At 42.7% G+C, this 26,710-nt stretch overlaps 3 protein-coding genes across 7 annotated transcripts; 2 read left to right on the forward strand and 1 right to left on the reverse strand.

Annotated features, from left to right (window-relative positions):
* Positions 1-1,391: 1,391 nt before the first annotated feature.
* On the forward strand, positions 1,392-9,107 carry LOC109527792 (tripartite motif-containing protein 16). The gene is made up of 5 exons (XM_019889894.1): positions 1,392-1,484; positions 6,049-6,072; positions 6,158-6,220; positions 6,972-7,111; positions 8,464-9,107. Exons 1-5 carry the CDS (start codon positions 1,463-1,465, stop codon positions 8,860-8,862), a joined length of 648 nt encoding a protein of 215 aa, XP_019745453.1. The 5' UTR covers positions 1,392-1,462; the 3' UTR covers positions 8,863-9,107.
* Positions 9,108-9,692: 585 nt separating this feature from the next.
* akt1s1 (AKT1 substrate 1 (proline-rich)) lies at positions 9,693-16,119 on the reverse strand. Of its 3 annotated transcripts, none has more exons than XM_019889893.1 (6): positions 15,993-16,119; positions 14,814-15,457; positions 13,444-13,705; positions 13,196-13,279; positions 12,943-13,121; positions 9,693-11,379 (listed from the first exon to the last, which is right to left on the reverse strand). In XM_019889893.1, exons 2-6 carry the CDS (start codon positions 15,189-15,191, stop codon positions 11,242-11,244), a joined length of 1,041 nt encoding a protein of 346 aa, XP_019745452.1. In that variant the 5' UTR covers positions 15,192-15,457; positions 15,993-16,119; the 3' UTR covers positions 9,693-11,241. The 3 variants fall into 3 exon arrangements, with proteins under 3 accessions (XP_019745452.1, XP_019745450.1, XP_019745451.1); XM_019889891.1 differs by having other exon boundaries at positions 13,444-13,729; XM_019889892.1 differs by having other exon boundaries at positions 13,444-13,729; positions 15,959-16,106.
* Positions 16,120-16,813: 694 nt separating this feature from the next.
* tbc1d17 (TBC1 domain family, member 17) lies at positions 16,814-24,886 on the forward strand. 3 transcript variants are annotated; one of them, XM_019889914.1, is made up of 17 exons: positions 16,814-16,946; positions 17,878-17,973; positions 18,043-18,120; positions 18,192-18,303; positions 19,080-19,263; positions 19,353-19,464; positions 19,717-19,887; positions 20,104-20,229; positions 20,326-20,429; positions 20,535-20,629; positions 21,178-21,294; positions 21,442-21,542; positions 22,206-22,305; positions 22,393-22,490; positions 23,287-23,403; positions 23,467-23,553; positions 24,369-24,886. In XM_019889914.1, exons 1-17 carry the CDS (start codon positions 16,905-16,907, stop codon positions 24,498-24,500), a joined length of 1,872 nt encoding a protein of 623 aa, XP_019745473.1. In that variant the 5' UTR covers positions 16,814-16,904; the 3' UTR covers positions 24,501-24,886. The 3 variants fall into 3 exon arrangements, with proteins under 3 accessions (XP_019745473.1, XP_019745474.1, XP_019745475.1); XM_019889915.1 differs by lacking the exons at positions 22,206-22,305; positions 22,393-22,490; positions 23,287-23,403; positions 23,467-23,553; positions 24,369-24,886 and adding an exon at positions 22,028-22,199 and having other exon boundaries at positions 21,442-21,616; XM_019889916.1 differs by lacking the exons at positions 22,206-22,305; positions 22,393-22,490; positions 23,287-23,403; positions 23,467-23,553; positions 24,369-24,886 and adding an exon at positions 22,128-22,198 and having other exon boundaries at positions 21,442-21,674.
* The last annotated feature ends 1,824 nt before the right edge of the window (positions 24,887-26,710 follow it).

The raw sequence follows: 26,710 nt of genomic DNA on the forward strand, positions 1-26,710 counted from the left end.
TAGGATTGGGGTTTCAAATTCGGGTTTCAGGTCAGAGTTAGGGTTATAACTGGAGTTAAAGTTTCACAAAGTAAGGTTTCTAGTTCGGGTTAGTGTTTTAAATTGGGTTTAGAATTTCAAATGAGGTAAAGGATTTTAGAGAAGGGTTTCAAGCCAGGCATCAATGTTGAGTTTTGGGTTGTGCGGTACTCAACTGATTAGCATGTCCGCTTCATAGTGCAGAGGTCCAGGGTTCGATTCTGGCATGCATGGTAGGTTGCTGGAATGCTTGAAATTGTCCCTAGGTGTGATTTTGAGCGCGAATGGTTGTTCGTCCATGAGGGCCCTGTGATTGGTCACGTCTGCAACCCTTGTGAGGATCAAGCGGTTTCAGATGATGGATGGATGAATGGATGGATGGGTGGATGGATGTAGGGTGCTTAGTCTGTTAAGGTTTCAAATTAGGGTTGTAAGTCTAACTCTGACTTGAAACCCCAATTTGAAACCCAGTGGAGGCATTTTAGTCTGTTAAGGTTTCAAATTGGGATTGAAAGTCTGTTCGGGATCCAAACAAGCATAGAGTAATGTTTCAAGTCAGTGCTAAGGATTAAACCAGGGATAGGGTTTTAAATTAGGGGTTCAAACTGGAGTCTGGGTTTCAAAATAGGGTTAGGGTTTTAGAGAATGGTATTAAACTAATGGTAGGGTTTCAAATTAGGATTTTGAGTCAGGGTTAGGGTTTCAAATTAAGGTTTTAAATCTGGGTTTGGGTTTCATGCCATAATTAGGACTTCATAGTAGGGTATTAAACTAGACATTCAAATTCAAATTAGGGTTTTGAGTCAAGGATGGGGTTTCAGATTAAGTTTTTAAATTTGGGTTTGGGCTTCAAGACAGGATTAGGGTTACAGAGTAGGGTTTCAAGTCAGTGGTAAGGTTTGAAGACAGTGTGTTAGTGTTTCAAAGTATGATTTCAAGCATGGTTATCAAATTTGGGTTTTCTTGAGGTTAGGGTTTTGAAATATGGCTTCAAACTTGGGGAAGGGTATCAAAGTTGAGTTTCAGGACTGGTCGATCAAATTTGAATTACATGTCAGCCCACGTTGGGGTTTCAAAGAGGATGCCAAATATGAAGTAAGGTTTTAAGCAAGGATTGGGTTTTAAACGCAGTGTGATGTCAGACTGCGGGATCTGCGTCATGTTCTATTTCAAGCTCAGAACTGCTTATTTGGGTTTTTTTAGCACATGTTGTCTCCATGTGCATGCAAAAGACCTTCCCCCAGCCCTCCGACTCCTCGTGCACCAACATGGCATCATCCGACACCTTGCCCCGTGTTGAGAGTGACGGGTGTCAGGCGCAACGTTGCCCCCACCCCAATCCCACCGCCCCATGTGGAAAGTAATAAGAGGGCTTCCCCAAAGGGGCGTCTCACCATACCGACTGGCGCCTCACCTGGCAAACCACAAAGGACAAGAAAGCAACATGCCCGTACCCAAGAAAGCAGGTAGGAACACAACTGCACCCAAAAAGCCCATTTTGGATTAGTTGTTAAATTGCTATCGATAAATTTAAGTGAAACTTTTTTTTTTATGTTTTTTTTTGTTTTGACGACGACGATGATTAAATTGTATCCCTACAAGGGAAAAAAAAGTATGTTTGGAGAATTAAGTTCTTTTTTCCAACAAAAAGATTGCATCTTAGATGTTTTTTTTTCCAAGTCCAAACATAATTTCTTGAATCGTGTGACAAAAAAACCAACCCACTTAATAATAAAAAGATAATTTTAGAATGCTGTGACAAAAAAAAGGATTTTTTTCCCCCCTTGGGAAATATCTAGAATAAAGTTATATTTAAAAATAACATCTTTGCATTCTTGTAACTAAAAGGTTTTTTATAATCTTATGAAAATGTATTGACCCAATTAATAAAACATAACTTGTATACGTGTCATTTCAGAAAAAAAAGAGTTTTTTGAAAGAAAATAAAATCTTAACCTGATACAAGTGAACTACATAGAGAATTGCATTTTTGGAAATACCAACTGGCAGCATGGTGGAACTGGTTAGCACATCCGCCTCACAGTGCAGAAGTGTAGGGTTTGATTCCGGCTCTGGCCTTCCTGTGTGGAATTTGCATGTTCTCCCCGTGCCTGCGTGGGTTTTCTCCGGGCACTCCGGTTTCCACCCACATTCCAAAACATGCGTGGCAGGATAATGGAACACTCCAAATCGTCCTTGGGTGTGATTGTAAGCGTGAATGGTTGGTTTTCTATGTGTGCCCTGTGGCTGGTTGGCGACCATTTCAGTGTGTCCCCCACAAACACCCCAAAAACAGCTGGGATGGGCTCCAGCCCTCCCGAGACTCTTATCAGGTTAAACGGATTAGAAAATGGACGGATTGATGGCCATCACAAGAACACTCATCAAAAAATCTGAAACCCGCCTACTCGCCGATGAGGGCTCTGGATAGACTCCAGCACGCACGTGACCCGCAGGAGGATAAGCGGATCAGATAATGGATGGATGGATGAATACCAACTTCAGTTTTTTTTTCTAAAAAAGAATGAATAGACCAATTTAATAAATAATATATGAAAATAAATGTATATTTTCCACAATTTTTTATGCTAACAACTTTCTTTGTTTTACAATACTATTACTACACTAATACTAAGAAAGTTGTACTGTTTTTGGACTAAGATTATGTATTTCATAGAAAAATCCTATTGGTTGGTTGGATAATGATATATATATATATATATATATATATATACATATATACATATATATATACATACATACATACATATATACAATATAAAATTCCAAAATTCTCTATTACGAGAAGTAGGGTACTGAATATTCAAATATATGGCAACCTTATATTTGTGTTTGCCGGACATGAATGACAAAAATGTTCGTACGAAAAACTTTGGGTGAACTCGTGTCACTTTGGCCCAACTCATGTCAATTTGGCCCTCATTTGAGCTTGCTAAGCAGCAGGTCCGAGTCCTCATCAATCATGTCAACGCTATGCAGAAAATACCCGTCAAAGGCGTCACGCACTCAATTCCTGGATGTAGAACACAGGCGCACGTTTGTCCACGGCTTGCGTTTCCTGCACCATCAGAACCTTGAATTCATCTCAGCATACTTTACGTGATTTTGCTCAAGAAGAAATTTAGATTGTGGAATGTCCTTGAAAATAGACCTTGGTGACATTTTGTAACGGAATATTGCCATGGTGGCTTTTGTGGCCTGCCCCACCTAGAATCCGTTTGAAGCTCATTTTTATCACACATGATTAATGAGCCATGTTTTCCGAGTCAACATATTTTGGGGGCCCTCATCAATTATCCTCTTTGGCTTCATCCACCTGCCGCCAATCAGATCATTCACATTTCCCACCAGCTCACAGTGGATTTAAAAGTCTACAAAATTAAGATTTCAATTTCAGGTACTGGGCGTGGCTTGTGCTGGCTACCAAAATGTCAGGAAAAGCCTACTGGAACATCTGTACTTTATTTGGGGTTAATGCACTTCAAAAGGTGGCAATCTCATTTAACATGAGTTTGTCTGCAATTGGTTCATTCTGAACACAGCCACAGTCACCCCGTTAGAAGACGGTGCTCATACTTGCGCATCTGCATTACAACTCCCCTTCTCGATATGATTTTGGTTTTCTTCTCAAAATGAGATGAACAGGTTATGGGTCACATTAATGGTGTAAAAAGTTGTGATGATTTATATTACTCTGTTACTGTAAAACAAAAAAAAACTATTTGAACAGGCATGTGTAGACTTTTTATAGCAACTGAGGATTATGATTACAGAATCGGAGCAATCGGATGATAATACGGTTGTATCTTTTGAGCACCCCCCAACATATTTTTGGAGAAAAAATTTTTTATTGGTCTTAATTTCTCATGAGAAAATATGAACGTTGCAGGAATAAAGTTGTATCATTTCTGAACATGTTGCTTGTTTGGGAGGGTTTAGGGGAAAAAATATCTCATGCCCTAATTAATTACACGAATAAAGTCGCAATATCATGAGAATTAAGTTGTACTCTTTTTTTAAAGGAAAAATTGTCTTTCTTAACCAAACAAAAAAATATATTTTTTTAAAGAAAATCATTTTCAACCCAAGACATATTCAAATTTAATGCTAACAAACAAAATACGAAAATAAAACAAAGATTAGAAAAAGTTATTGTTTCCCAATATTATTTATTTTTGCTTGCTATTTTTTTATATTTTTGTAAAATTCATAATCTTTATGAAAATTACATATTACAACAATAAAATGTTTTCCACAAAAAAAAAAAAAAAAAAAAAAAAAAAAAGTTTTCTACCCGACATCGCGTTGGTTGGGGCAAGGTCACGCAGTGAGGACGGGGCTCACTTGAGGCTCGCCGATGATTTGTGTTTTTGCAGTGTCATGTTGCCTAGCTGAGCCCTCCTATTTGAGAATCAGCCGGAGGAGCTGAAGGCGTTAAGTTATTCCGTCAAGTCTCTCCTTTCATCTCGGAACAAGAAAGACGGAAGAGGCTAAGCCTCACTGGAGCTGACCTTTGTTGTTGAATGTCTTCATCACACGCATGGAACGCATCCAAAACTGCCAAGCGGATCCTATAATCCTCGCTCGTCTTCCACGTGTTCTTCCACTGCTTTCATCAAAAGTTGGGATTCTAAAAATTATTAATAATAGTAAAAATTCAGGTGTGATTTAATTGACCGTGGCTCTCCTTGCCCACATGTCAGGGTATTAGGGTACCTTCATGGCTCCAATGTACAGTATCTGGAACTGACTCAAAATTCAAATTTTTGCTTGCAAAAATTGACCAAGTAGGAAAACATCCCAAGTTGGGACACTCGTAGTTGAAGGTAGTAATGGAAGAACAACTTCGATTAATATAGTGCGAGTGAGACGCCTTGCTTTAAACGTTTAATTGCCCTGATAAATGACGGGATTATCCACGGGTCTCGGATCTCAGCGGGAATGCCAGGATCATGCCAGGAGGGTCCTGCAATCAAAGGCTGCCCGTTAAATGCTCTCACGCCATTTCGAGGAAAGACACGACATCCCCACCTCCTCCCGGCACCACTTTTGATGATGTACATGTTTAAGAGAATTGGCAGGTTAAGGTTTCAGCAGTTGCTTTAGGAATTATTCGTGAGGATGATTCAGTGCATGTTACCAGCTAAGGTTACTGCCAACTTGATCATAAAACACTTTTTGTAGAGTAAAAAAATATTTTTGTGATATTGATCAGGTGTGAAAATAAAGACAGGTCAGAGAATTAAAATTTTCACCTCTGAGGAAGGATTTAAAGATGGCACTTGTAATTTAGTTAAATGTCTCTTGAGCAAAACTTTTTTTGTCGTGGTTAAGCTTGGTGAAAGGTTTTTTTTTTTTTTGCCAAACAGAATTTCATGTTGTAAGCAAAGTAGGGTGCAAAGAGCATTCATTAGCTGGGGGACATTCATGTATAGCTACGTATCATCAGTCTAACTGTGGATGTTCACTCCATCCTTCCTGATGACACTGCAAAATAGTACTGGACCTCAAATTGATCCCTGCAGGACACCACGTTATTTGATAGACTTTCAATATGCATGCATCTTAACTTACTTTAGTTTTTTAATACACTTAGGATTATGTAAATAGTACACATTCTTTGCAAGAAAAAGTCAAAGTCCTAAAAATACCTTTTAGACTTGTGGGGCCATATACGCTGAACACATTGTATGAGAAAAACAGGGTAGTAAGAAAAACACGGTCACCATATTTTAGACCAATAATTTTTTTTCCCCAAACAAAAAGTGCTAATTTTATCGGAATCTAGTCATATTTTGGTGCAAAAGGTTTCACACTTGTTTTGTTGTTTTATTAACAAAAATTCAACTTGAAGCTTAACAACTAAAGACTGAAATATGAGAATAATGTAAAAGAATCATGAAATATTTTTGAAGAAAAACTAGAACATAATGCTGCATTCATTCATATTATTATGGACACTGTGCAAATGGTCTGACTACATTAACTAACTTCTTTCTCCCTTTACAGGAAGCAAAAACACCGGGGCAGCAGGTACACAATCAAAAACTATACAGAATTAAGAGAGAAAAATCCATAATTATTAACAAAAATTTTAAATGTTTTTATATCTCTTCAGAGAAGCTGCCGCCATACGAACCCAACATCCCCGAACCAACCGCCAGGGCAGACTTTCTCAAATGTCAGTAACTACACACTTCATACAATTAAAAAGACAGACAGACAAATATGAATACTCATCCATTCAATGACCACTTGATTAGGTACACAAACTAGTGCTCCATTATAAAAATAGTTCCAAAAGAGTTGCAATGTTTGCTAATAGCTAACTCGCTCTGGAAACGCAAAGTCCGCGCTAATCGGCGCTATCCAATGCTCGCAATTTCTCTGCTAACTAGCTCTATGTCAACTTGCCCTCTATCAACTAGCACTGTGCTGACGATTATTACTCTCAACGTATACCGACTATGTGACAAGTTACGCACTAACCGACACTGTTCGATGCTATCTATATTGTGCTCACTAAATATTGTTTAAGCATCACTGTTCGGTGCTCATGATTTTGTACTGATTAGCTGTACATCAACTTGCTCTAAAATAACTACCCTTGTGTCTAATTGCTCAGTGCTAATTAAAATGATGCAAAATGATGCAAATTAGCTGTGTGCAACTGTATGATGCAAGCCATTCAGCGTAACATAGCTACTTGTGTGCCAAGAAGTTCTGCACCAACCGATGGTGTCCAGTCTAACCTTTGTGCCATACTAACCATAGCTGTGCTAACTAGGTCTACGCTAACGGGACCTGAAAGCAACACTGAAGACTTAAAAGTCAAAGTTGATGTGGCATCAAGTGCTTTTGGATCGATGGTGGACAAGTTTGTTTCATTAATCCATCTGCACTGGCTAAAGTATTGTTGACTTCCTGTCCAGACTGGATGCCGCTGTCTTTGGACGACAAAACAGCGCAGAAACTGCTGTGGATCTCAGAAAACGGCGCTAAGGTGGCCCGCACGTCTGATGCCGTCTGTCCGTATCCAAACCGACCGGAGAGATACGAACACTCGCCACAGGTCAGCAAGTCGGACATTTTGCTTTCCAGCTGACATTTTAAGGTTCCTTGCCGCAGCTGCTTCAGACAAAATATACTCCTACAGACTTCAAATTCAGTCCCCCGAGCCAAATTCACTAGCAATATGGAATTTGGTGGAGGTATCACTGGGTAGAACTACAGAAAAAGTAATGCAGTCATTACTTAAAAAAAACAAAAAAACCCAAACAAACAAACACAGCAAGTCTGCAACTTTGCTTTGAAGCTGCTATTTCCAGGCATCCTTCACCGTTTTTCGAGGAATATTTTTTAAAATCCATAGCAGTTTACTGCTATGGATTTCAAGTATTATCTTGACAAAAAGCTAACAAATTCAATTTGACCAAATGTCCACGTTTTAGAATGACAGTTGTATACTTTTAAATCAACTGTATTTTTTGCAACATTAAGTCATATTTTTCAAGGAGTCATCTCTTTTTAGCCATAAAGAGAAAATGTTACTCATCTTAAAAACAACATTATAGTAATAGATTTCTTTTAATTACATTTTGAAAATATTTGACCCAAAATAATGGTTTGTGGGCGGCCCGGTAGTCCAGTGGTTAGCACGTCGACTTCACAGTGCAGAGGTACCGGGTTCGAATCCAGCTCCGGGCTCCCTGTGTGGAGTTTGCATGTTCTCCCCGGGCCTGCGTGGGTTTTCTCCGGGTACTCCGGTTTCCTCCCACATTCCAAAAACATGCATGGTAGGCTGATTGTACGCTCTAAATTGTCCCTAGGTGTGAATGTGGGCGTGGATGGTTGTTCGTCTCTGTGTGCCCTGCGATTGGCTGGCAACCGATTCGGGGTGTCCCCCGCCTACTGCCCGAAGACGGCTGGGATTGGCTCCAGCACCCCCCGCGACCCTAGTGAGGATCAAGCGGTTCGGATAATGAATGAATGAATGAATGAATAATGGTTTGTTTGTGACTGATAGAATTTTTTTTTAGTAAAGCCAGATAATTCCAGGGAATACACACAATTAAATAGGTTGTTCTTTTTTTTTTTTTAAAAAAAAGGTGTATTTTTATAATGATAAAAATGCTATAGTTTTACCCTGCAAAAAGTCATTATTTTTAGAACAAAAAGCTATATAATTTGAAAAATGCCAGAAAAGTCCATCTTTTCTCTCTCCCCCTGCAAAGAAAGCACTTACAGTAATTGATTTTTGGAAGAAGTTATGTTTTTCTGACAATTAAGCATTTTTTTGGGGGGGGGGGCAGATAAGTTCAGATCTGCATCTGCAAAGGTTCGATGTTTTTTTCCCCTAAAATACTTTACTTGTGCTTGGACTCAGAACAGATGCGACTCTGACCTGGCATTCCCATCGTTCAGGTGCTGTGCAAGGAGGGTCTCCTTGGTTCGCGTGGCTACTGGGAGGTGGACTACGACGGCTGGGTGGTGATCGGGGTGGTGGCAGAGAGCGCCCCCCGGAAAGATGGCCCTTGCGGACTGGGAGAGAACACCAGCTCCTGGGGTGTGGGCTGGTCGGGCTCCTGCTACCAGGTGTGGCACAACGGCGAGAACGTGGACGTGGTCCTGCCCCTGTGCCAAACGCTGGGCGTGTACGTGGACCAGCCAGCCGGCTTCGTGAAGTTCCTGGTGGTGGAGGGCGAGGGCGACAAGGAGGTGAGGCTGGTGCACAAGTTCAAGATCGGCGTTCAGGAGAAGCTCCTGCCCGCCATGTGGGTCGGCACAAACTCCTTCTGCCTCATTCGGAAAAAGGATCAGTGAATCACTCGGCTGGAAGCTGAAACGAGCGGACATTTATGGTGGAACAAGCACTCGAGGAGTCCAAGGTGAAAATAGCGAGTCTGTGTTCATGCCCGATTGTTTTATTATACTTTGGTGGTTTTTTTTGTTTGTCTTTTTTTTTTCCAAATTAGGCACAGGTGTCTGCATCTTTGCACGTGTAGTAGAGAGCTTGTTTTGCATCTTTCAGTGTGCCAAATAAAGTCAACTTCTGTATAATAACTCGCTCCCTCTTGAGGAAAAAGTCGCATTTTTTTTGTTATCATAATTTTTAGTGAGGTTGTAGTTTTCCAAGGATGTCAGATTTTTCTGACAAAAAAAGTTATTTTCAGAAAATAGGTCATATTCCCACATTGAAGCCTACTTTTAATATCATGCTGACATTTTTTTGAGATTTTTAAACAATAAATTTTCAAGGAAGAAAAAAATTATCTATACCGATGTTGAATTTTCCCAAGGATGTCACATTTTTCAGACAACAAAATCACATTTTTTTTCAAGATTACATAAAATTCCGATATTTGTCTACTTTTAATATCCTGTGATTTCAAAGCCATGACTTTAAGGAAAAAATGGTCTCTATTTAAAAATGTAGTCATAATTTTTCTAACTTTACGAGATTATGTTTCAGATTTATTGACAAAAAGTATTTTTTTAAAGCTAAATTACTACTTTTTTGTTGCTTTTACCATAAAAGCCATTTATTATCTTTTACAAAGTTTGTTTGCTTTTTTTTTTTTTTAATTACCGGTAGGTAGAAGTCACTCCTTCCCAGAACCCCCAACCCACTACTTTTCAGAGAGCTCACATCGTCTCGCTTGGTGTTTCTCCTTTATTAGAAACATAAAAGAAGAACTTCAACAACATCCACCCAAATGCCACTTGACATTTCACTTTTACTTTCAATCTAACTTTTTCCGTCTCACTTCTGTCAGTCTCGGTCATTCGTTCAACTTCAAAAAAAACCCCAAACATTTAAAGTACAATCATTGGACGAGTCAGTCACCGATTTGCAAAGTACAAAGAGGCAAATATGTAAATTAGGACTTATGAATGATGAAATATGAGAGGTGCTGCTGGTGTGCCAACATGTTCAACATTAGCTTTTCACATTTTAATCTTCAAGGAGAACAAATGTTTTTGAATGAGGGCCTGACGACGCACCAGGAGCCATTGTTACCATCGGTCTGCCCCATGCTAACAGAGCACACGCTAAACCACATCAACAATGATGGAAGGTGCAAAAGATTAACATTTCAGAAGACCGACACAAACGTTGTTACGTTTTGATTCATTTGTGCCGTTAGGTAGTTAGGTTATCTTAGCTTATTTTAGCACCATCAATATTGTGAGATAAATAATCAAAATCTTGTTTTGAGGTATTTTGGTTTTTAATCAAATCCTAACAGGTTGTTTTGTAGAGTCCATAACACTGTGACCTAATTAGCGACTACCGGTACTTTGATTGGCGAGCAACTTTCCCAGCCAAATACCAAAACATATTTTACTTTCATCTTACTTTTTGTGTCCAAAACAAATGGTGATATGTATTTTGGCAGATTAGCTAGCCTCCTGCTTGCTAACCTGATGCCAAGCTAATTTAAGCAGGCTAAATGTTGTCATAAGAGATGCTAGTCTGATCAATTATGTGTCTGCATATGTGTGCTTCTGAAAAGTATTAAGTTGTTGCAAAAATGTTATTTGGAGGAGTCAATCTTTTTTGTAGCCATTTGTAGCTGGCTGATGAATTGCAAGTTTTGCTGGTGATTTTTCTGCGTCACAGCATTACTAGCAGATTTTTTTTTAATACTTTTGTTATCGTAGTAGTCATATAGAAAACAGATTGTGTATTTTGGAGTGTTTGCCTGCTCTCTCTGGCTATGCTAATTAACTCACACACATGCTAATCTGATCAATTTTTGTGTCTGTACTCTTCTGAAAAGTCATCCTTCCATGTAGAACAAACTGTGAAACACTTTTTTAAGATGCTAAGTAAAAGCTAACATAGTTACAACCTAAAGTGTAAATTAGTGTTTTAATTGCAATTATTTAATATTTTAAACGCTGTGGAACAGTTCTACTCACCCGTGTGCACATCGAAAAACCTTAGCATGTAGGATTCACATAGAGCGTGGGTCATCCAACAAAGTAAACAAAAAACATTTTTTAAAAAGAAATTGTGGCGCCCCTTAGTGTGGCTGTGACACATTAGTGTAGCATTTCTGAACTTTCCAGGTGCGTCGTCAGCCATTTTTTTGTGTTGCATTACCTCCTTAAATTAGCGAGAGATGAATGGAGGTGCATTTTTTTCTCCCACGCAGCTTTCACATAGCATACGACTGTTGCCACTTGCGCTCGCACTCAGTGTTTGAGCGAGAAATCACCAGTGTTAACTCTGGGACGTGGCAGGGCCCCGAACATTTCTGTCCCATCAGTGGCACCAGGAGCCAGAAGGGCCTTCATGCTGGCGGCAATGTGCTCCAAATCGGCGCAGCCCACCTGAGGGGACACATATGGAATGCCGCATTACACAAGGAAAATTTTGCTTAAAAGAGGCCATTTTAGGTGGCTATTTCCAAGGGTCTGAAATGTAAGTTTGACTTAGCAATGTAAAATAAATGTCAGTTCAACTGTGCAACAAGAAATTTGGGAGGCATGGAAATCGGCCATTTTGACTTAATAGGGACATGTCAAGGGTCCCATTCCAAGCGTCCTTCGAAGACACTCCTGGAATATTTTGAAAAATGAAATTTGAGAGTTAACCACATTCTGGGGATTTCCATTGAAAACAATTCATCCTCCCTTCTCTGACATTCCTCAGTCTTCTCAGCTGGACCTGAAGCAGATGTCATCAGCGGTCACATGAAGCAAGGGAGCTGTCACAATAGTGTAAAGAATGCTGTCCTTGTTTGCGTCTTAAAACCGATCAAGTGACACCTCCGTGTCGACAACACAACATGAAAACAAACAAGCATTTTTCCCCTGTATGCATCCATCGCCTTCTTCTTCCCAAGACTGCATAAGAAACCTATCCATCCATCCATATCATGAATTCAGGCGTTACCTTTTGAAATCACAGTGTTCCTCCATCAATTTATCCATTTACCTGTCCAGTCTAATGTGTTGCCTTTTGGCACAATCCCAAATTACATTCTCAGTCTGTCTGTCCTTCCGACTCATCAAGAGTTGCCTTCAGGTACAGTCCGAACACAGTGTTCCTTACAATACTGCCTGCCACAAATTTGCTGGTCTGCCTGTCCTTCCATCCAACTCAGTAAGTCGGGAGTTTCCTTTAGAGACAGTACGAAATCATGGCGCTTCTCACGCATTGTTTCAAATGTCCTTCAACGTTTAGGCAATCTATCTCGCTTTTCTGTTAGCCCGTCCAACAATCTTGTGTTGCATTTAGGGACAAGAAGATATTCCAGCATTCCCTATCCATCTAGCTAAGTAAGAAGATATTCCAGCATTCCCTATCCATCTAGCTAAGTATCTATCTATCCATTTAAGTATCTACCTACCTATCTACCTAACAAAATACCTACCTAACTACCAAAATAGCTAGCTACCTTCCTACATACCTAACTATCTACATACATACCTACCTACTTAAAACCCACCCACCCACCTACCTACCTACCAAGATAGCTAGCGAGCTAGCTATTTACATACCTACCTACCTACATACCTACCTACCTAACACCCATCCACCCACCCACCTACCTAACTACCTACGACCTATCTACCTACCTACCTACCTACCTACCTATTGACAGTGACATGAAAAAGTATTTGCCCCCCTCCTGATTTCTGTTTTTTGTTTGTTTGCATATGTATCACACACAAAGGTTTCAAATCATCAAACCAATTTTAATATCACTCAGAGTTAACACATGAAAGTACAAAATGCAATTTTCAAACATAACTCAGGAGGGCACAAATACTTTTTTTCACGGCACTGTGCTTACCTACGTCCCGTCCTACGTACCTACCTATCAAGCTAGCTATCTGTCTTTGTGTGTGTACCATTAATACAAGTGTCAGAATGTGTGTTATTTTTACCCGTTCTCCGCTGTTGCCTTCCGCTGGAGCCACCCGCCCCCCTTTGCACCCCCATACAGGCACAGAGACGGGCAACGAGCGGGCCAGCGCCATTGGGTGGGCGTGCCGTGATGCGTGCATGCTGTGGTGGCCCACGGCCATGCCCCGTGAGGGCGCTGGCGCCTCCTCGCTCAATGAGCCTGCAGGACAAATAGGAACTTGTGAACGGGCGGTTTGTGTTCGTGGACAAGTGAGCGGACGCCCGTGGACTGACCATCGGTGCTCTCCTCCTCACCGTCAGATTCAAAGAAGGGCTCGCAGTCGCGACACAGCGAGTCCTCATCCATGGAGAACACACCTGAAACACAATGTGGACGTTAATGTTTACTCTGTGGATTATGCCACGCTCTTGTGTTTCTTGCTATTGTGCAAGGCGCCATCGATTTTATTTTAATGTTCTCTGGATTAATTCCAGTGGGCTTTTTTTACTTATTTCTGTGCAAAATGTTGATCACTCCTGACCTGAGCTCTCATTGCCGAAGGGTCTCTTCTCATCCATGTCCTCCTCTTCATCATCGTCCTCATCATCCTCGCATTCTTCTTCCAGGTCGACAATGCCGGAGCGCTGCCTGCCCTGGCGGGTGGCCTCAAGGGTACTTTTGTCGCGCTCGCCGTTGTTGCCCTCTCCCGGGATGGCTCCTGAGCTGTAGATGGACGGGTAGTTCTGCGAGTACACCCTGCTGTTGGGGCTGACGCCACCCAGCAAACCATCACCTGTCACGTTCTGCAACCAATGACAAGGATGAGGCTGGGACCAGAAGAAAAGCGCAGCTTTGCTTTCACAGAAATCCAGTGACAATTATATTATTCCAAACAAGTTTTGCTCTTCTCTTTGTTTTCCCATATCAAACAAGCTTTGAAAGTCTTTTTTGTTTCACCAGTGTGAATTTCCATCTAAAAAATATTGTACTACATCCTAACTATAATGTACTAGAACTAATGTGAAGTGCTTACTATTGGGAAAAAAATTGTCAACACATATGGAAATAATTTAACAGTTGCATTCATTACATGACACATTCATTTGTGAGCAATCCCTCACTACCATCCATCCATTTTCTGATCCGGTTATCCTCACAAGGGTCGCGGGGCGTGCTGGTGCCTATCCCAGCTGTCTTTGGGCAGTAGGCGGGGGACACCCTGAACTGGTTGCCAGCCAATCACAGGGCACACATAGATGAACAACCATCCGAGCTCACATTCACACCTAGGGACAATTTTGAGTATTCCATTAAACTGCTATGCATGTTTTTTGGAATGTGGGAGGAAACCGGACTACCCAGAGAAAAATCAACGCAGGCACGAGGAGAACATGCCAACTCCACACAAGAAGGCCGGAGCTAGAATCGAACCCTGCAACTATGCACCTATGCACTATGAGGCTGAAGCGGTAACCAGTCAACCACCAAGCCCCCCTAAATTGTTTCTTGTTGTTTATTTTTACTGTGTAAGATGCAGATCTTTTTATTTCATTCATTTTTTTAAACTGTGGATTATTTCTAGTCCTTGTGTTTATTTCCATTGTAGGTGGCAGGTGTTATAAATACCTCATAAAATGAGCCATGGTATTAAACCTCGGATTGGCTTTGAACTACAAAACCCAAGTAGCTATAGAATAAATAAATGTAACAAATAAAATACATTTCAAAAACATGAGGAAATGCATTTCAAAAATAAATATCAACCAGAAATAACTTAAAACCCAAATGATACGCTTTAGAGAAAATAATTGTTTACACTGATAAATAAACGATGTAATCAATGAAATCAATAATTCGCCTGGCTGGTGCGTGATGATTCACCCTGGTGAAGCATGCATGTGGCTGACTCACCACACTGCGCCCGGCCTCTGATGTGATTTCCGCGGCGGCGTGTCGTGTGTGCCTCTGTGCCGTCAGCAAGGTGGTGGAGTGCAACACGCCAATGTCGTCCACGTAGCGCCGCACCGACTCGGCCAAGAAACCCTGACCCCAAACGCTGTACGAGAACTCGCACTCCCTGGGAAAGCCACCACCGCTGCCCTCCCACATCTTCTTCTTGGTGGCGTCCGTTTCTGGCGCTGAGGAGCGGAACTTCTTGCACGCCGTGAGGATGGCCAGCTCGGAGCCAGATTTTTGGCAGTATGCATCGGCGGCAGCCAGGAGCGCCACCCAGCTGTCCCTGTGGTTGTCCGCAATCTCTGGCTCGGACGACTTGGTGATGGAAGCCATGATGCTGTCAAGTATTGTGTGCGGATGTTTGCGCGAGTGTGTATGTTTGTGTGGAGTTCCCTAATGGCTAAATAAATGGTGTATTTGAACAAGCAAAGCTGCTTACTTGCTGGTGTGTTTTGGCTTTTTTTTTTGCACTGGTGACGATGGACAGGCAGCTTTGTATGGGCCACTGGGTGAATGATATGATGGGAGTGACTGGATGGATTCTTAGCACAAAAGGGATCCAGGGGAGAGAATCAACGGTGCCAAGTTGCTGGTGATACCTGCAGAGAGGGTAAAAACAACATGTATTTGGACCTGCTGGAAAAAGATTCAGTACGCTGACTGACAAAGTGCAGCTTGTTGGCTTAGAATTGAAGAACTTCCTGCACCAGCGAAAATGTTAATTGAATCTTTCAGAGGACTCACTTGCTTATAGCTTATGTTACTTTGACTGAGAAATATCAAATATATTTTACTTGGACACCTGTGGGCTATTTTAAAATGACACATTTCGCACTATTTCTACTTCGGGTGCACTTTCAATACACCCATTGCTAATGAGTGCAGCTAAAGTCGATTTGAAATCGCCCCACAGTGCGTTGAAATGCCACGCTTTGTGTTAGTCCTCTTCAGTGCTTTTCAACGAGGCTTGCGGTGGCTCAGCCACTGTTGTTGTTGTTCTGTGCAGACTCCTCATGATGGAAGCCGCAATTCACCATTTTTCAGTCGGCTGCACGCAGCCGAGACGCGTCGTACGAACGGGCAAAAACAGGTTCACCAACCTGTTCGCTTTCTTTCCCCCGAGTTGCTACTTACTCGTCGAGATTAAACTTGGCTTTACTTCGTCAAACGTGCTGTGCCTTCTTCAAGCGATCCTCTCCCCTAGCTAGGATCGTCACCAGCGGGAAGCTAGCGAGGACGAATGTAAGACATTCCCTTTGGATGCTTCAAAGTAAAACATATGATGTTTTTAAAAACGTCACATCTGTGTTTGATGTCTGGCTATATTGAATGGAATCACCTCAAAGCGGTGATGTTTTACCCACAGGAAATGTCACTAAAACCTGAAATGAAAATATTGGCATATATTTTTCCAGAAATTTGTCTGAAAAAAAATGTTGAACTTTTAATGTGAAAGCAAGTGTATTCCGACTGTGATGTCACCTGTTTACTGTCTTGTCTATGGAGAGTACCGTGTACACGTGACAGTCTTTGGGCGGGTACATTGTCGCGTTGATTTTACGTATATTTACACCTCCTCCGCAACCCACCAATCCGCTTCTCGCTCACGTCACTTATTTAAAAAGTTCGAGCACTCAGCGCGTTGAATTAACTTATTGCCCTGACTTGTTCAATAAAGATTGTTTAAAAAACAAAACTTCTTGCTCCCATGTCCACGTAATTTATAAGATTCAGATCGATTAAAGTCTCCTACGGTTCGACAAAGGTGAACGTCATAAAACGATTCAGAAAATTACATGTAAAACGATACACACGATGGAGACCTGAATTATATCAAGTCTACATTACACGTGTATTGGAACAAAACCATCGTACATAACCAAATATTCCAGATGTACTCCAGAAAAGCGATCACGATTTGTTTAACAATGCTTGGATTGGCTCATGTTGATGACGTTAGCCAAGCGGGTGGGCGGAAACAGGAAGCGTGACGTAACATTTGTTTTGGTAAAACCAGCATAGAAGAGTCTTGTCTCGTAACCCACGATGAGCGATTCAAGAATGGAGCAACACGGTGACGATTACAAGGTACAGACAAGACTTTCTGTTGTCCGTTTAAACTCTGCAAAGGTAAAAAATGTCACTGTTGAGCGTGGGCTGGCCGCTCGTTGTTGCGTTTTAGCTAATTTTTTTCGACGTGTTATCTTGCTAACTGTAGTAATTTCAGTTAAGAAAAGAATATAGTCGGCATTTAAAATGGAAAAAAAATACACAAATGACTTGATTTGGTGGCTTTCTTCAGTGATTGAAGTTGGCACGTATAAAGCTCATTCGTCACGAGACGAGATGTGACGTAACTTGTCAGACCTGCCGCGAGCAGATCACGTGAGGTGTTTATGTGCCCAAACACTTGTAAACCATGACACTTGTCATTTGGTTTTGGAATTTGGAGAGAAATATAAAGTATTTGTTAAATGTGTTGATCAATAAGCGATTGAGCTAGACTGAAATTTACCTTTGAGGTACTTTACTAAACTCTATCTACATACATTATTGTTACGTAGCTCGGATTACGCAGTTACCACGGAGGCAACTATGTTATTTCCCATACTGTACATTGTTTTGCACAATTTAGCCCAGTGTTTCCCAAAATTTATTAAGCCAGGATACATATTTTGCATTAGGAAAATGTCAGCATACGTAGAATAAAAATGAACACGTACTTAAATATTGATGGACACACAGGTTAATTGTATCTTCTAGTGGAAGAGCATAAAATTGTTCTGCATGTCACCATACGCCGCTAGCCTAGATAGATGATCAAAGATAACACAATTTGCCTACTGACCAAAGTCAGCTGGGATAGGCTACTGCACGCCCGCGACCCTCATGAGGATAAGTGATGGATGGATGGATCTATGTTATCATTACTTTGAAACAACTCTGGTGGATGTCATTTGGTGTACCTAATTGTTGTGAGGCTGGGTATATATTTGAAGCGTTTGTCTTCTTTCCTCAGCTAATATTTGAGAAGGAGGGGGTGTACCTGCATACTAATGCCAAGAAGAGCAACCAGGACACCAGCATCCCGGGTTTCATACGCATTGTGGAGCGAGTAAGGAAATCTGTTTTTGTCCTGATGAGATGAGAAAGAATTTCTGAAGTATTTTGTCTCTATTTTAAGGCTGGCGTGCCGGCTTTAGAGTGGAGTCCCCTGGAGGATGCGGGCCGCAATGCTCCTGCTGTGCTTTACTCGAAAAAGGTGGGTTTCATATTATTAATATGACAACATTTGAATGATATGCTTTAACAGTGGGGAATCTTGCCAATCAGGATGGCGAAGGAGGCGAGGAGGACACCAATTTTGACCCCGGCTACGAGCCAGATTGGGCAGTCATCAGCACGGTGAAAAAAGATCGAGAACCTGTCCCCTGCCGAGAGACAGGTGTCGCTTGAATCACTTTGAATATTACAGGCGAAATATTATCCATGTTTTTCATTACAAATTTAAAACTGTTTCCAGGTGTCTAAATGATTCAACCATAGCTCCTGTACAAAGCAAGCACCTATAACAAGTACATTTTATTTTCACTGGTGGAGGCAGCACTTTATCACCAATTTGGTGTATTACACCTTGTCAATTAATCTAGCGGAGCTGTGCATGTGGTGCCAGCAGTGGACACTTGACCAAAGACAAATAGACCCTGACCACACTTTGAAAATTGAGTAAAATATTTGTGTAACATGATTTTGGGAAGAATGCTATTAGCACTGTTGGTTTATCTGTGCTAACACTGCAGCTCTGCTTACCTTTTGGAGACCACGTCCAAATTCACGTGCTCCGAGATGACAAAAGATGGTGTTACATGCCCACGCTAATCGGAAAGTAGGAATAGGTGTCAAGGAAATATGTTTGAATTGATGGATCTCTACTCCAATATTCTCATTTGTATTTTGGGGAGGAGCTCATTTGTGCCAGGGTTGTTAGCAGACATTTCAGAGAGTCTTTGCGGCATAATTTTGTTTCTGCTGGTGCATTTTTCATATAAATCACTTGCGTTTTCTTGCTGTTTGTTTCAGTGCATAGTCTTTACCCCTTGTGGGAGATTACTGTAATTGCCTGAAAATCGCTCCTGATCTTCCTAAGCCAAGCTATCAAGTCATGGGAAAGTCAGCGTGGGGGCGGAACTATCTTAATGACATGGACCATTTGTTTTGCAGGTCAGTGGTCATTCTCACTGCCTCTGTCGGAGCTTTACTCACTGCGCAGAGCCCGCTTCTCCCTTGGCCGCAACTTCCTTGTGTTGACCAGTAGGGGGGGCCACCCTCTGCCTCCCTTGCACTTCCACCGAGGGGGCAGCCGCGAGCTCCTGCGCACACTCAGCCGCTACATCGTCCTGGACCAGTACGTGTGGACTTACTCACAATGTCACGTGACTGTATAAGGAACGGTAGATGTTTTTATTTGGGGTGGGGTGCTGATGTCATCATCAGGTCACCGGTGGATGGGCGTCTTTTCCTGGCGTACCCGCAAGACCCTAACGCCCTTTCGCAGTCCTTTGACAAACTCCACCTCTTTGACGATGGAGGCGCTGATCTCGTGTCGGTAAGATGTGATTTATCTTGCCAAAATTTTTTGCTCTGTCAAATGGCAAGCCATTTGACATAGCAAAACTGTAAAAAAAAAAAATAAAATAAAAAATTTAAAAAAGTGGCCACGCAGGTTAATTATCCTTTCCCGCAGCAGTTTAAAAGAGCAAAACATCCTTCTGCCTGTATGTTGCTGGCATTGTTTTAATCTGTAAATACTGTTACTGTGTTCACCATTTGAAATAAGTAAATGCTTTATGGTCCCCAGAGATTCATCCATGATCCCTATGCAACAACCTTCGGCGGCTTCTCCAAGGTCACCAACTTCTTCAGGGATGCCCTGCGGCCGCCTGACTCCCCGCTGCATCCGCGCGACACCCGCAATCCAAGCTCAGCCCCACAGCTGGACGAGGAGCCCGGCTTTGAGCTCATCACATGCGTAAGACGGACACCTTCCATCCTGACCACCATCTCGCAGGCGGCAAACAAATAGTCAAACAGAATGATCTGTTGAGGTCATCATCAAAGTTAGGAGAGTCCACGGTCGGTCCGAGCTAATCGAGGGACTACTGTCGACACAACAAGTAGCAATAATCCCCAAATATGAAACGTGAGAGTCTTTTGGATTGCTGATGCTGTGTTTTCCCGCCCGCAGGGTGTTGAGCTCGGCCCGAAGCCAGTTGTCAGCAGGGGGCGCCCTCTGGACGAGTGGGATGTCTTTCTGGACCCCGAGGGGCGGGTCAGGGACCCCGAGCGTGTCAAAGAACTGGTCTTTCGGGGGGTGAGCGCACCCGATAATCATCACAATGAAATAATCTAGTTTTTGTTTGTTTGGTTGTTTTTCTTCATAACGTGACTTGAGTGTGTACTGTTGCAGGGCATCACACCAACGCTCAGGAAGGAAGTGTGGAAGTTCCTGCTGGGCTTTTATCCGTGGAACAGCACACACAGCCAACGAGAGGAGATCTTACGCCTCAAGACGTCAGTTCTCAATGACAGTTTGGATTTTTTGTTGGGGGGCCTTGATGGAAGATCCATTCCAATTGTTCATATCACAAGGCAGTCGCTCTTTGTGTGTGCATGCAGAGACGAGTACTTTCGGATGAAGATGCAGTGGAAGTCCGTCAGCGAGGAGCAGGAGATGAGGAACTCGCTTCTCAGGGGCTACCGCAATCTGATTGGTTCGTAGACTTGGTGAAGCAGCATGTGGCTCACGAGTCACGGTTATTTCTAATGCCCAGGCAAAAGTTGTTCAAATTGGCAACACTTGGTGTTTCCAAATGTCTAGTCCATTCATTATTAAATCTTGGACTGGTTGGCAGTCAATGTCAGGACGCATATAGCCAAAAATCTGAGTGGTCTCCCGACAGTTTCAGCGCATTTTATTTTTTTAACCCCCTAAATTCTTGAATAAGTGGAGATAGGGTTCCCCCCTCCTCAAAAAAAAAAAAAAAAAACAGGGCAGGGGCTGCTACCCTTGCCCCCTTGATTTTTTTTCCAGTTGGTTTCACATGTATTTCAAACACCTTCTGTTCCACAGTAGAATTCATGCGGATTCTATAATGGTGAGCTGGCCAGGCCCTGCTCTAGGAAAGCATCCCCAAACCTTGGCATTTCCTCCTCAGTTGCAATGAGTTTCTGAAACGCTGCACTTGTGGCCAGTCAAAGTCAGGTGTTTATTTCCTTCCTCCTGTACATCAGCGTGTGTGTTTTTTGTGTTTGTTGGCAGAACGTGACGTGAACAGGACTGACCGACACAACACATTTTTCTCCGGCAACGACAATCCAGGCCTGGCGCTGCTGCACGACGTGCTGATGACTTACTGCATGTACAACTTTGACCTCGGTGACTGAACAAACACTCGACCTTGACACTAAATGGTTTGGTTCTCTTGAACGATCTAAGTGGTTCTTGGCATTTGATGAGTTCCCATTTTAGCAAGCTGATGTTAATGATGCTCCTGATTGATTTTTTTTTTCTCTTCGCGCGCAGGTTACGTGCAGGGGATGAGCGACCTGCTGTCTCCTCTGCTGTTCGTCACGCAGAACGAAGTGGAGTCCTTCTGGTGCCTCACCGGATTCATGGAGATGGTGGTCAGGAGACTAAATGCATACTCGCCATTACTCATACTCCTCAGCATCTTTTCCTTCCTGTCTTCTAGCTATCATCATCATCTCCCTGCTCCTCTTCCACTTGTCCTGCTCCTCGTTTTTTTCTGCTCATCCTATCCTTGTCCCGCTTCTCTGTGATTCCTGCTCTTCCTTCTTGTCTTTTGCCTCTTTTTCACCTTTTTTGTCCTCCTCTTCCTTTCCTCCTTTTTCTTCCTCTTCCCCTCATCTCTCTCCCTTCCTCATCTTCTCCCCGCCTCTCTTTTCCTTGTCTTCCATCTCTTCCTCTTTGCCTTCCTCTGCCTCATTGTCTCCTCCTCTTTTTCTTACTATCCTCGCTGTCGTCCTCATCTTCTCCTATTCTTCTCTTCCTCCAAAACCCCTCCTCGTCGTCTTCCTCTTTGGCTTATTCCTCAACTCCCTCCTGCTGCTCTCCTCCTGCACTTTGCTCCATCCTTCCCCCTCTTCTTCTCCTCCTGTTGTCACCCTCCTCCTTTTGTTTCTCCACTCATTCTCATCTGCTCAATTCCATCTCTTTTTATCGCCCTCTTCCTTCTCCTCATGTTGTCTTCCTCTTCCTCCTCCGCCTCCTGCTCCATCTTGTAAACATTACAGATGAATTGTGAGCTTTTGTTGTCTGCTCCTCAGCACCACAACTTTGAGGAGTCCCAGGAAGCCATGAAGCAGCAGCTCCTTCAGCTCAGCGTCCTGCTGAAAGCTCTGGACCCGGAGCTCTGCGACTTTCTGGGTAAAGACCAACTGGATCGGTAGTGGAAATGTCAAAACCGAAGAACACGTGTTCTTTTTTTTTTTTCTTTCTTTTTGTGCTTTTCAGATTCCCAGGACAGCGGTTCGCTTTGCTTCTGTTTCCGCTGGCTGCTCATCTGGTTCAAGAGAGAGTTCTCCTTTGAGGACATTCTCATATTGTGGGAGGTGAGCTCCGTTTGCTACAGTAGATTGTGCGGGTGTGCCTCTTGTTTTGGCTCAGCGCACGGTAACTAAATATGCCTGTCATCACACAAAATTTATCTGAAGAGGTCACTGAAAATGATCCAGGCTACCCTAAAATCACTGTTTCAAAACAAACAAGCAAACTTCCTGTGTCTTTTTAGACATGACTTCTTGAGACTTTTTTTGTGGGCGCACTCTTGACAGACATACCTGTCAAATGTCATTCTGAAGTCAAAAGTGTCGTGGAGTACTGAATTTTTAAAATCTATTCCATGCAAGGATCATTGAACTTGTGCCTAAAATGGGTGCTTTGAATCAAAATGGGAGGCATCCTGTTTATCTTGACGCTTTTTGGGGGGCCTGCGCAAGACTACATTTCATTTTGCTAAGTGAAAATGGCTTTGTGGGGTGATTTTTTTTTTTGTTTTGATATGGAAGCGATGGTGTGTTTTAATCCTAGGGTTGATTTTTTGGCTCTTTTCAGGCATGGCTTCTTAAAACATTTTTTTGTGAGTCTACTCATGAAAGACAACTATGCCATATTTTATGTTGTGAGATCAACGGGGCGAATTCGTTTTTTTAATCTGTGAGGGAGGGGATGCTTGAACTATAAAATGTCTGTTTTCAACCAAAATGGCTGACCTTCTGTGTCTTTTCAGGCATTGCTTGTTGAGACTTTTTTTGTAGATTTACTTATGATAGACATGTCTCCATGAAACTGTCCCTGAGGGCTGAAAAAACGCTGAAGCTTTTTGTTTTCTGGCATGTTGTTCTTCAGGTTATGTGGACTCGTCTTCCCTGCCCCAACTTCCACCTTTTGATTGCTTGCGCCATCCTGCAGTCACAAAGAGGCGAGCTGATTGGCTCAGACCACGACTTCAACACTATTCTCAAGGTTCGTGTGTCTTATGTGTGAAGTAAAAGTCCTCATCCTCATCCTGCTCTTTATAACACACAGCACATTAATGAGCTGACTATGAAGTTGGACCTACAGAGCACTCTGCGAGGCGCAGAGGCCATCTACCTACAGCTACTCCAGTGCAATGTGAGAACCAAAAACACACTAACCCCTAGTCACACATGTTTGAGCAAGAAGTTAGTGAATGGGTCTATGGGTGGTTACTAATATACTTTATTCAATAATGCGGTATAGCAATACCCAGTCACATATTCTTTATCCTCCACGAAGAACAACTAACAGTTGTGCCGTGCTGAGGAGCTGTGACTGTCTCTGTGTATGCTCGTATGTGTCCACAAAGTGCCCACACCAGAAGGAGCAGCACAATATATATCCATTAAAGCAAAATAATTAGACCCTTTTGTATTTAATACAACCACATACCGTAGCCTTTCAGTCCGCTAGCTTAATGCTGATGCGGAATAGCATCTGTGTTGCAATGCTTCAAGCAACAGACATTTGAACACAAATGGGAGAGCAACTAACACTGTCAGTGTAACAGCACTCACTTATATAATATTGTTTATCCTCTGCGAAGAATGAATTAGTGCCGTACTGATGATCTAACAGGACATTGCAGCTGATACTTTTTCATTCTGTTGAATTTAGTCATTTCTGTATGTTTTTACAAAGACAACATTCCCTAATTTTAATACACATAAGAACAATTGTGATCACTTTTTTTACTGTAACTGACATTCCAACCCATTTCGTTTCCATGGGTAAAGATGATTTGAGTTTTGCGTTGTGAGTTTGTTAATGGAACAATATAAAATTGTATCGCAAGAACCCCCCCCCCCCACACACACACACACAGCTGCGTCTTTATGAATGCAACCTGAGCCCAGTTCCTTTGTAACCCCATCTCCCTGTCATTTGGTGACCCCCATCACCATTTCCAGGATTTGCCCCTCAAGGTCCAGGAGGTCTTGGGTGCATATGTCCCATCCAGCTCCTCTTCCGATGACGACACCCCCGACTTTGAGCGCGGCGACACGCGGTCTCCCCCTGGCCAATCACAAGGCACCCCCTAATTAAACCCAACCAGCTGACATGAAGATATTTATGAGTGATGACACGAATATTAACTGCAAGCCTGAGAGGAGGCTGTAATACAATGTGTCCGCAGAAGGGGGCGACATGAAGGACGTCACTGTGCTCATCTTCCATCTCCTCCTATTCTTCCTCCTTTTGATTGAAGCTGCTCTCTTTTTACATTTTACACTAAGTTGGTTTTCACCCGCTGCAGCCACCCAACTAAAAAAAAAAAAAAAGGGAATAAAATGAAGGGTGGGTTTTTTTGTGTAGTGAGTAAGGTAGCCTTCCCTGACAGGAAGCCCTATGCAACATGGTCACCTTTTAACCTTTGTACGGTTTCCATCTGCTCATTAGTACCAAATAAAAGGATGATGAAGCTCTACTTTGTCTTTTTTTTAATATGTGTACCAGTACTAAAGTCTGATATGGGAAATATGACATTACTAACGATTAGCTTGCAATATTTTCACATATGACTGAGGATCTTCTCTCAGAGTGTGTCCTTGAGGAGTACATGCGTTTGTGACCCCATTTTGTGTGTGAACAATAGTTCCGTTGACAAACTTGAGTTTGACATACCAAGCTTGCTAGGTGCTAAGTTGGCATACCATGCAAAGTTCTGGGCTACGTTAACTGGGTTCGATTCCGGCTCCGGCCTTCTTGTGTGGAGTCTTGAATGTTCTCCCCGTGCCTCCATAGGTTTTCTTTGGGTATTCCGGTTTCCTCCCATATTCCAAAAAGATGCGTTGCAGGTCAATGGAACACTCGTTTTAAATTGTGTGAGCGTGAATAGTTCGTCTATGTGTGCCCTGCGATTGGCTGGCAACCAATTCAGGGTGTACCCTGCCTACTGCCCAAAGACAGCTGGGATAGGCTCCAGCATGCCCGCGATCCTTGTGAGGATAATCGGATTAGAAAATGGATGGATGGATGGATGGATGGATACCAAGTGACCACGAGTGTATTAAAGTCCCCTACTTAGTGCATTATTAAGTCTGCTGAACGAGGGCTTAACTTCTACGTGAAAGGTAAATTATGAAAAAAGTCTGAAAGACAAAATGACTTGAGCGCGTAATCCCGTTAGCATCATCGGGACAAAATGAGACCTAAAATCTGCTGACAAGGCTGTAGTTCTTAACGTGCTTTCAAAGCAGATTGAATTTGAATGAGGCGCACCAGTCAAGTGGGGTCAGCCTGGGGTGGCGTTGCCCAGGGAAAACCCGGTGACAGATCGCGAGCCTGTTTAAGAGGCCTGCTAAATTCATACGTGGCAGCTGTATTCAGAAGCGGGCGGAGGGCCCGAAGAGGGGTGGTGGCGGGTCCCCGCCCCTCATTTTCCAGCTCATTTCCCACGACACTGGAGAACAGCTATCCTTTTTTTCACTGCCGCCATTCAACTCACACGCAGACACCTGCTGTTACTGCTGGTGTGTGGACAAGTTTGCGCGTGTGTGTCAAGGAGGGGTAGGTCAAAGTTTAACCAGTACACAACAAGTTAAGACACAACACACATGGCAAGTTTACCAACTTACTTCATTAGGTACGCCATGTTGTCACATCCAGTACAAGAGTTTTGCGGTTATTTTGCCACAAAGGTTGCATGGCCTTTTTTCATGCCTTCTGGTATAACCAAATTTCGTGTCCATCAAAGAGACTGGTTTCAGAAGAGAATTTTTTTTATCAGTTTTTCCAGGCGAGCACTGCTGAAATAATTTGCCGAAAGTGCCTTCTTCAATTTCAGGCATGGGTCCTTGAGAGTGCAGCCCGGTGGTCCAGTGGTTAGCGCGTTGACGTCACAGTGCAGAGGTACCGGGTTCAATTCAATCCCTGTGTGGAGTTTGCATGATCTCCCTGCGCCTGCGTGGGTTTACTCCGGTTTCCTCCCACATTCCAAAAACATGCATGGCGGGCTGATTGAAAACTTAAAATTGTCCCTAGGTGTGAGTGTTAGCGTGGATGGTTGTTCGTCTCTGTGTGCCCTGCGATTGGCTGGCAGCCGGTTCAGGGTGTCCTGCCTGAGACGGCTGGGATAGGCTCCAGCACCCCCCGCAACCCTTGTGAGGATAAGCGGATGGGAAAATGGATGGATGGATGGGTCCTTGAGAGTTTTTTGAGCATACTGTTATGATTGACATGTAAACCAAATTTTATGTTTATTGGTGAACCGGATTGGTGAACTTTTAAGGGGATCCTGCAAAGGGGGCTT

The sequence above is a fragment of the Hippocampus comes genome, unplaced genomic scaffold (genome assembly GCF_001891065.2).
Source record: "Hippocampus comes isolate QL1 unplaced genomic scaffold, H_comes_QL1_v1.1 scaffold326, whole genome shotgun sequence".
Lineage (NCBI taxonomy): Eukaryota > Metazoa > Chordata > Actinopteri > Syngnathiformes > Syngnathidae > Hippocampus > Hippocampus comes.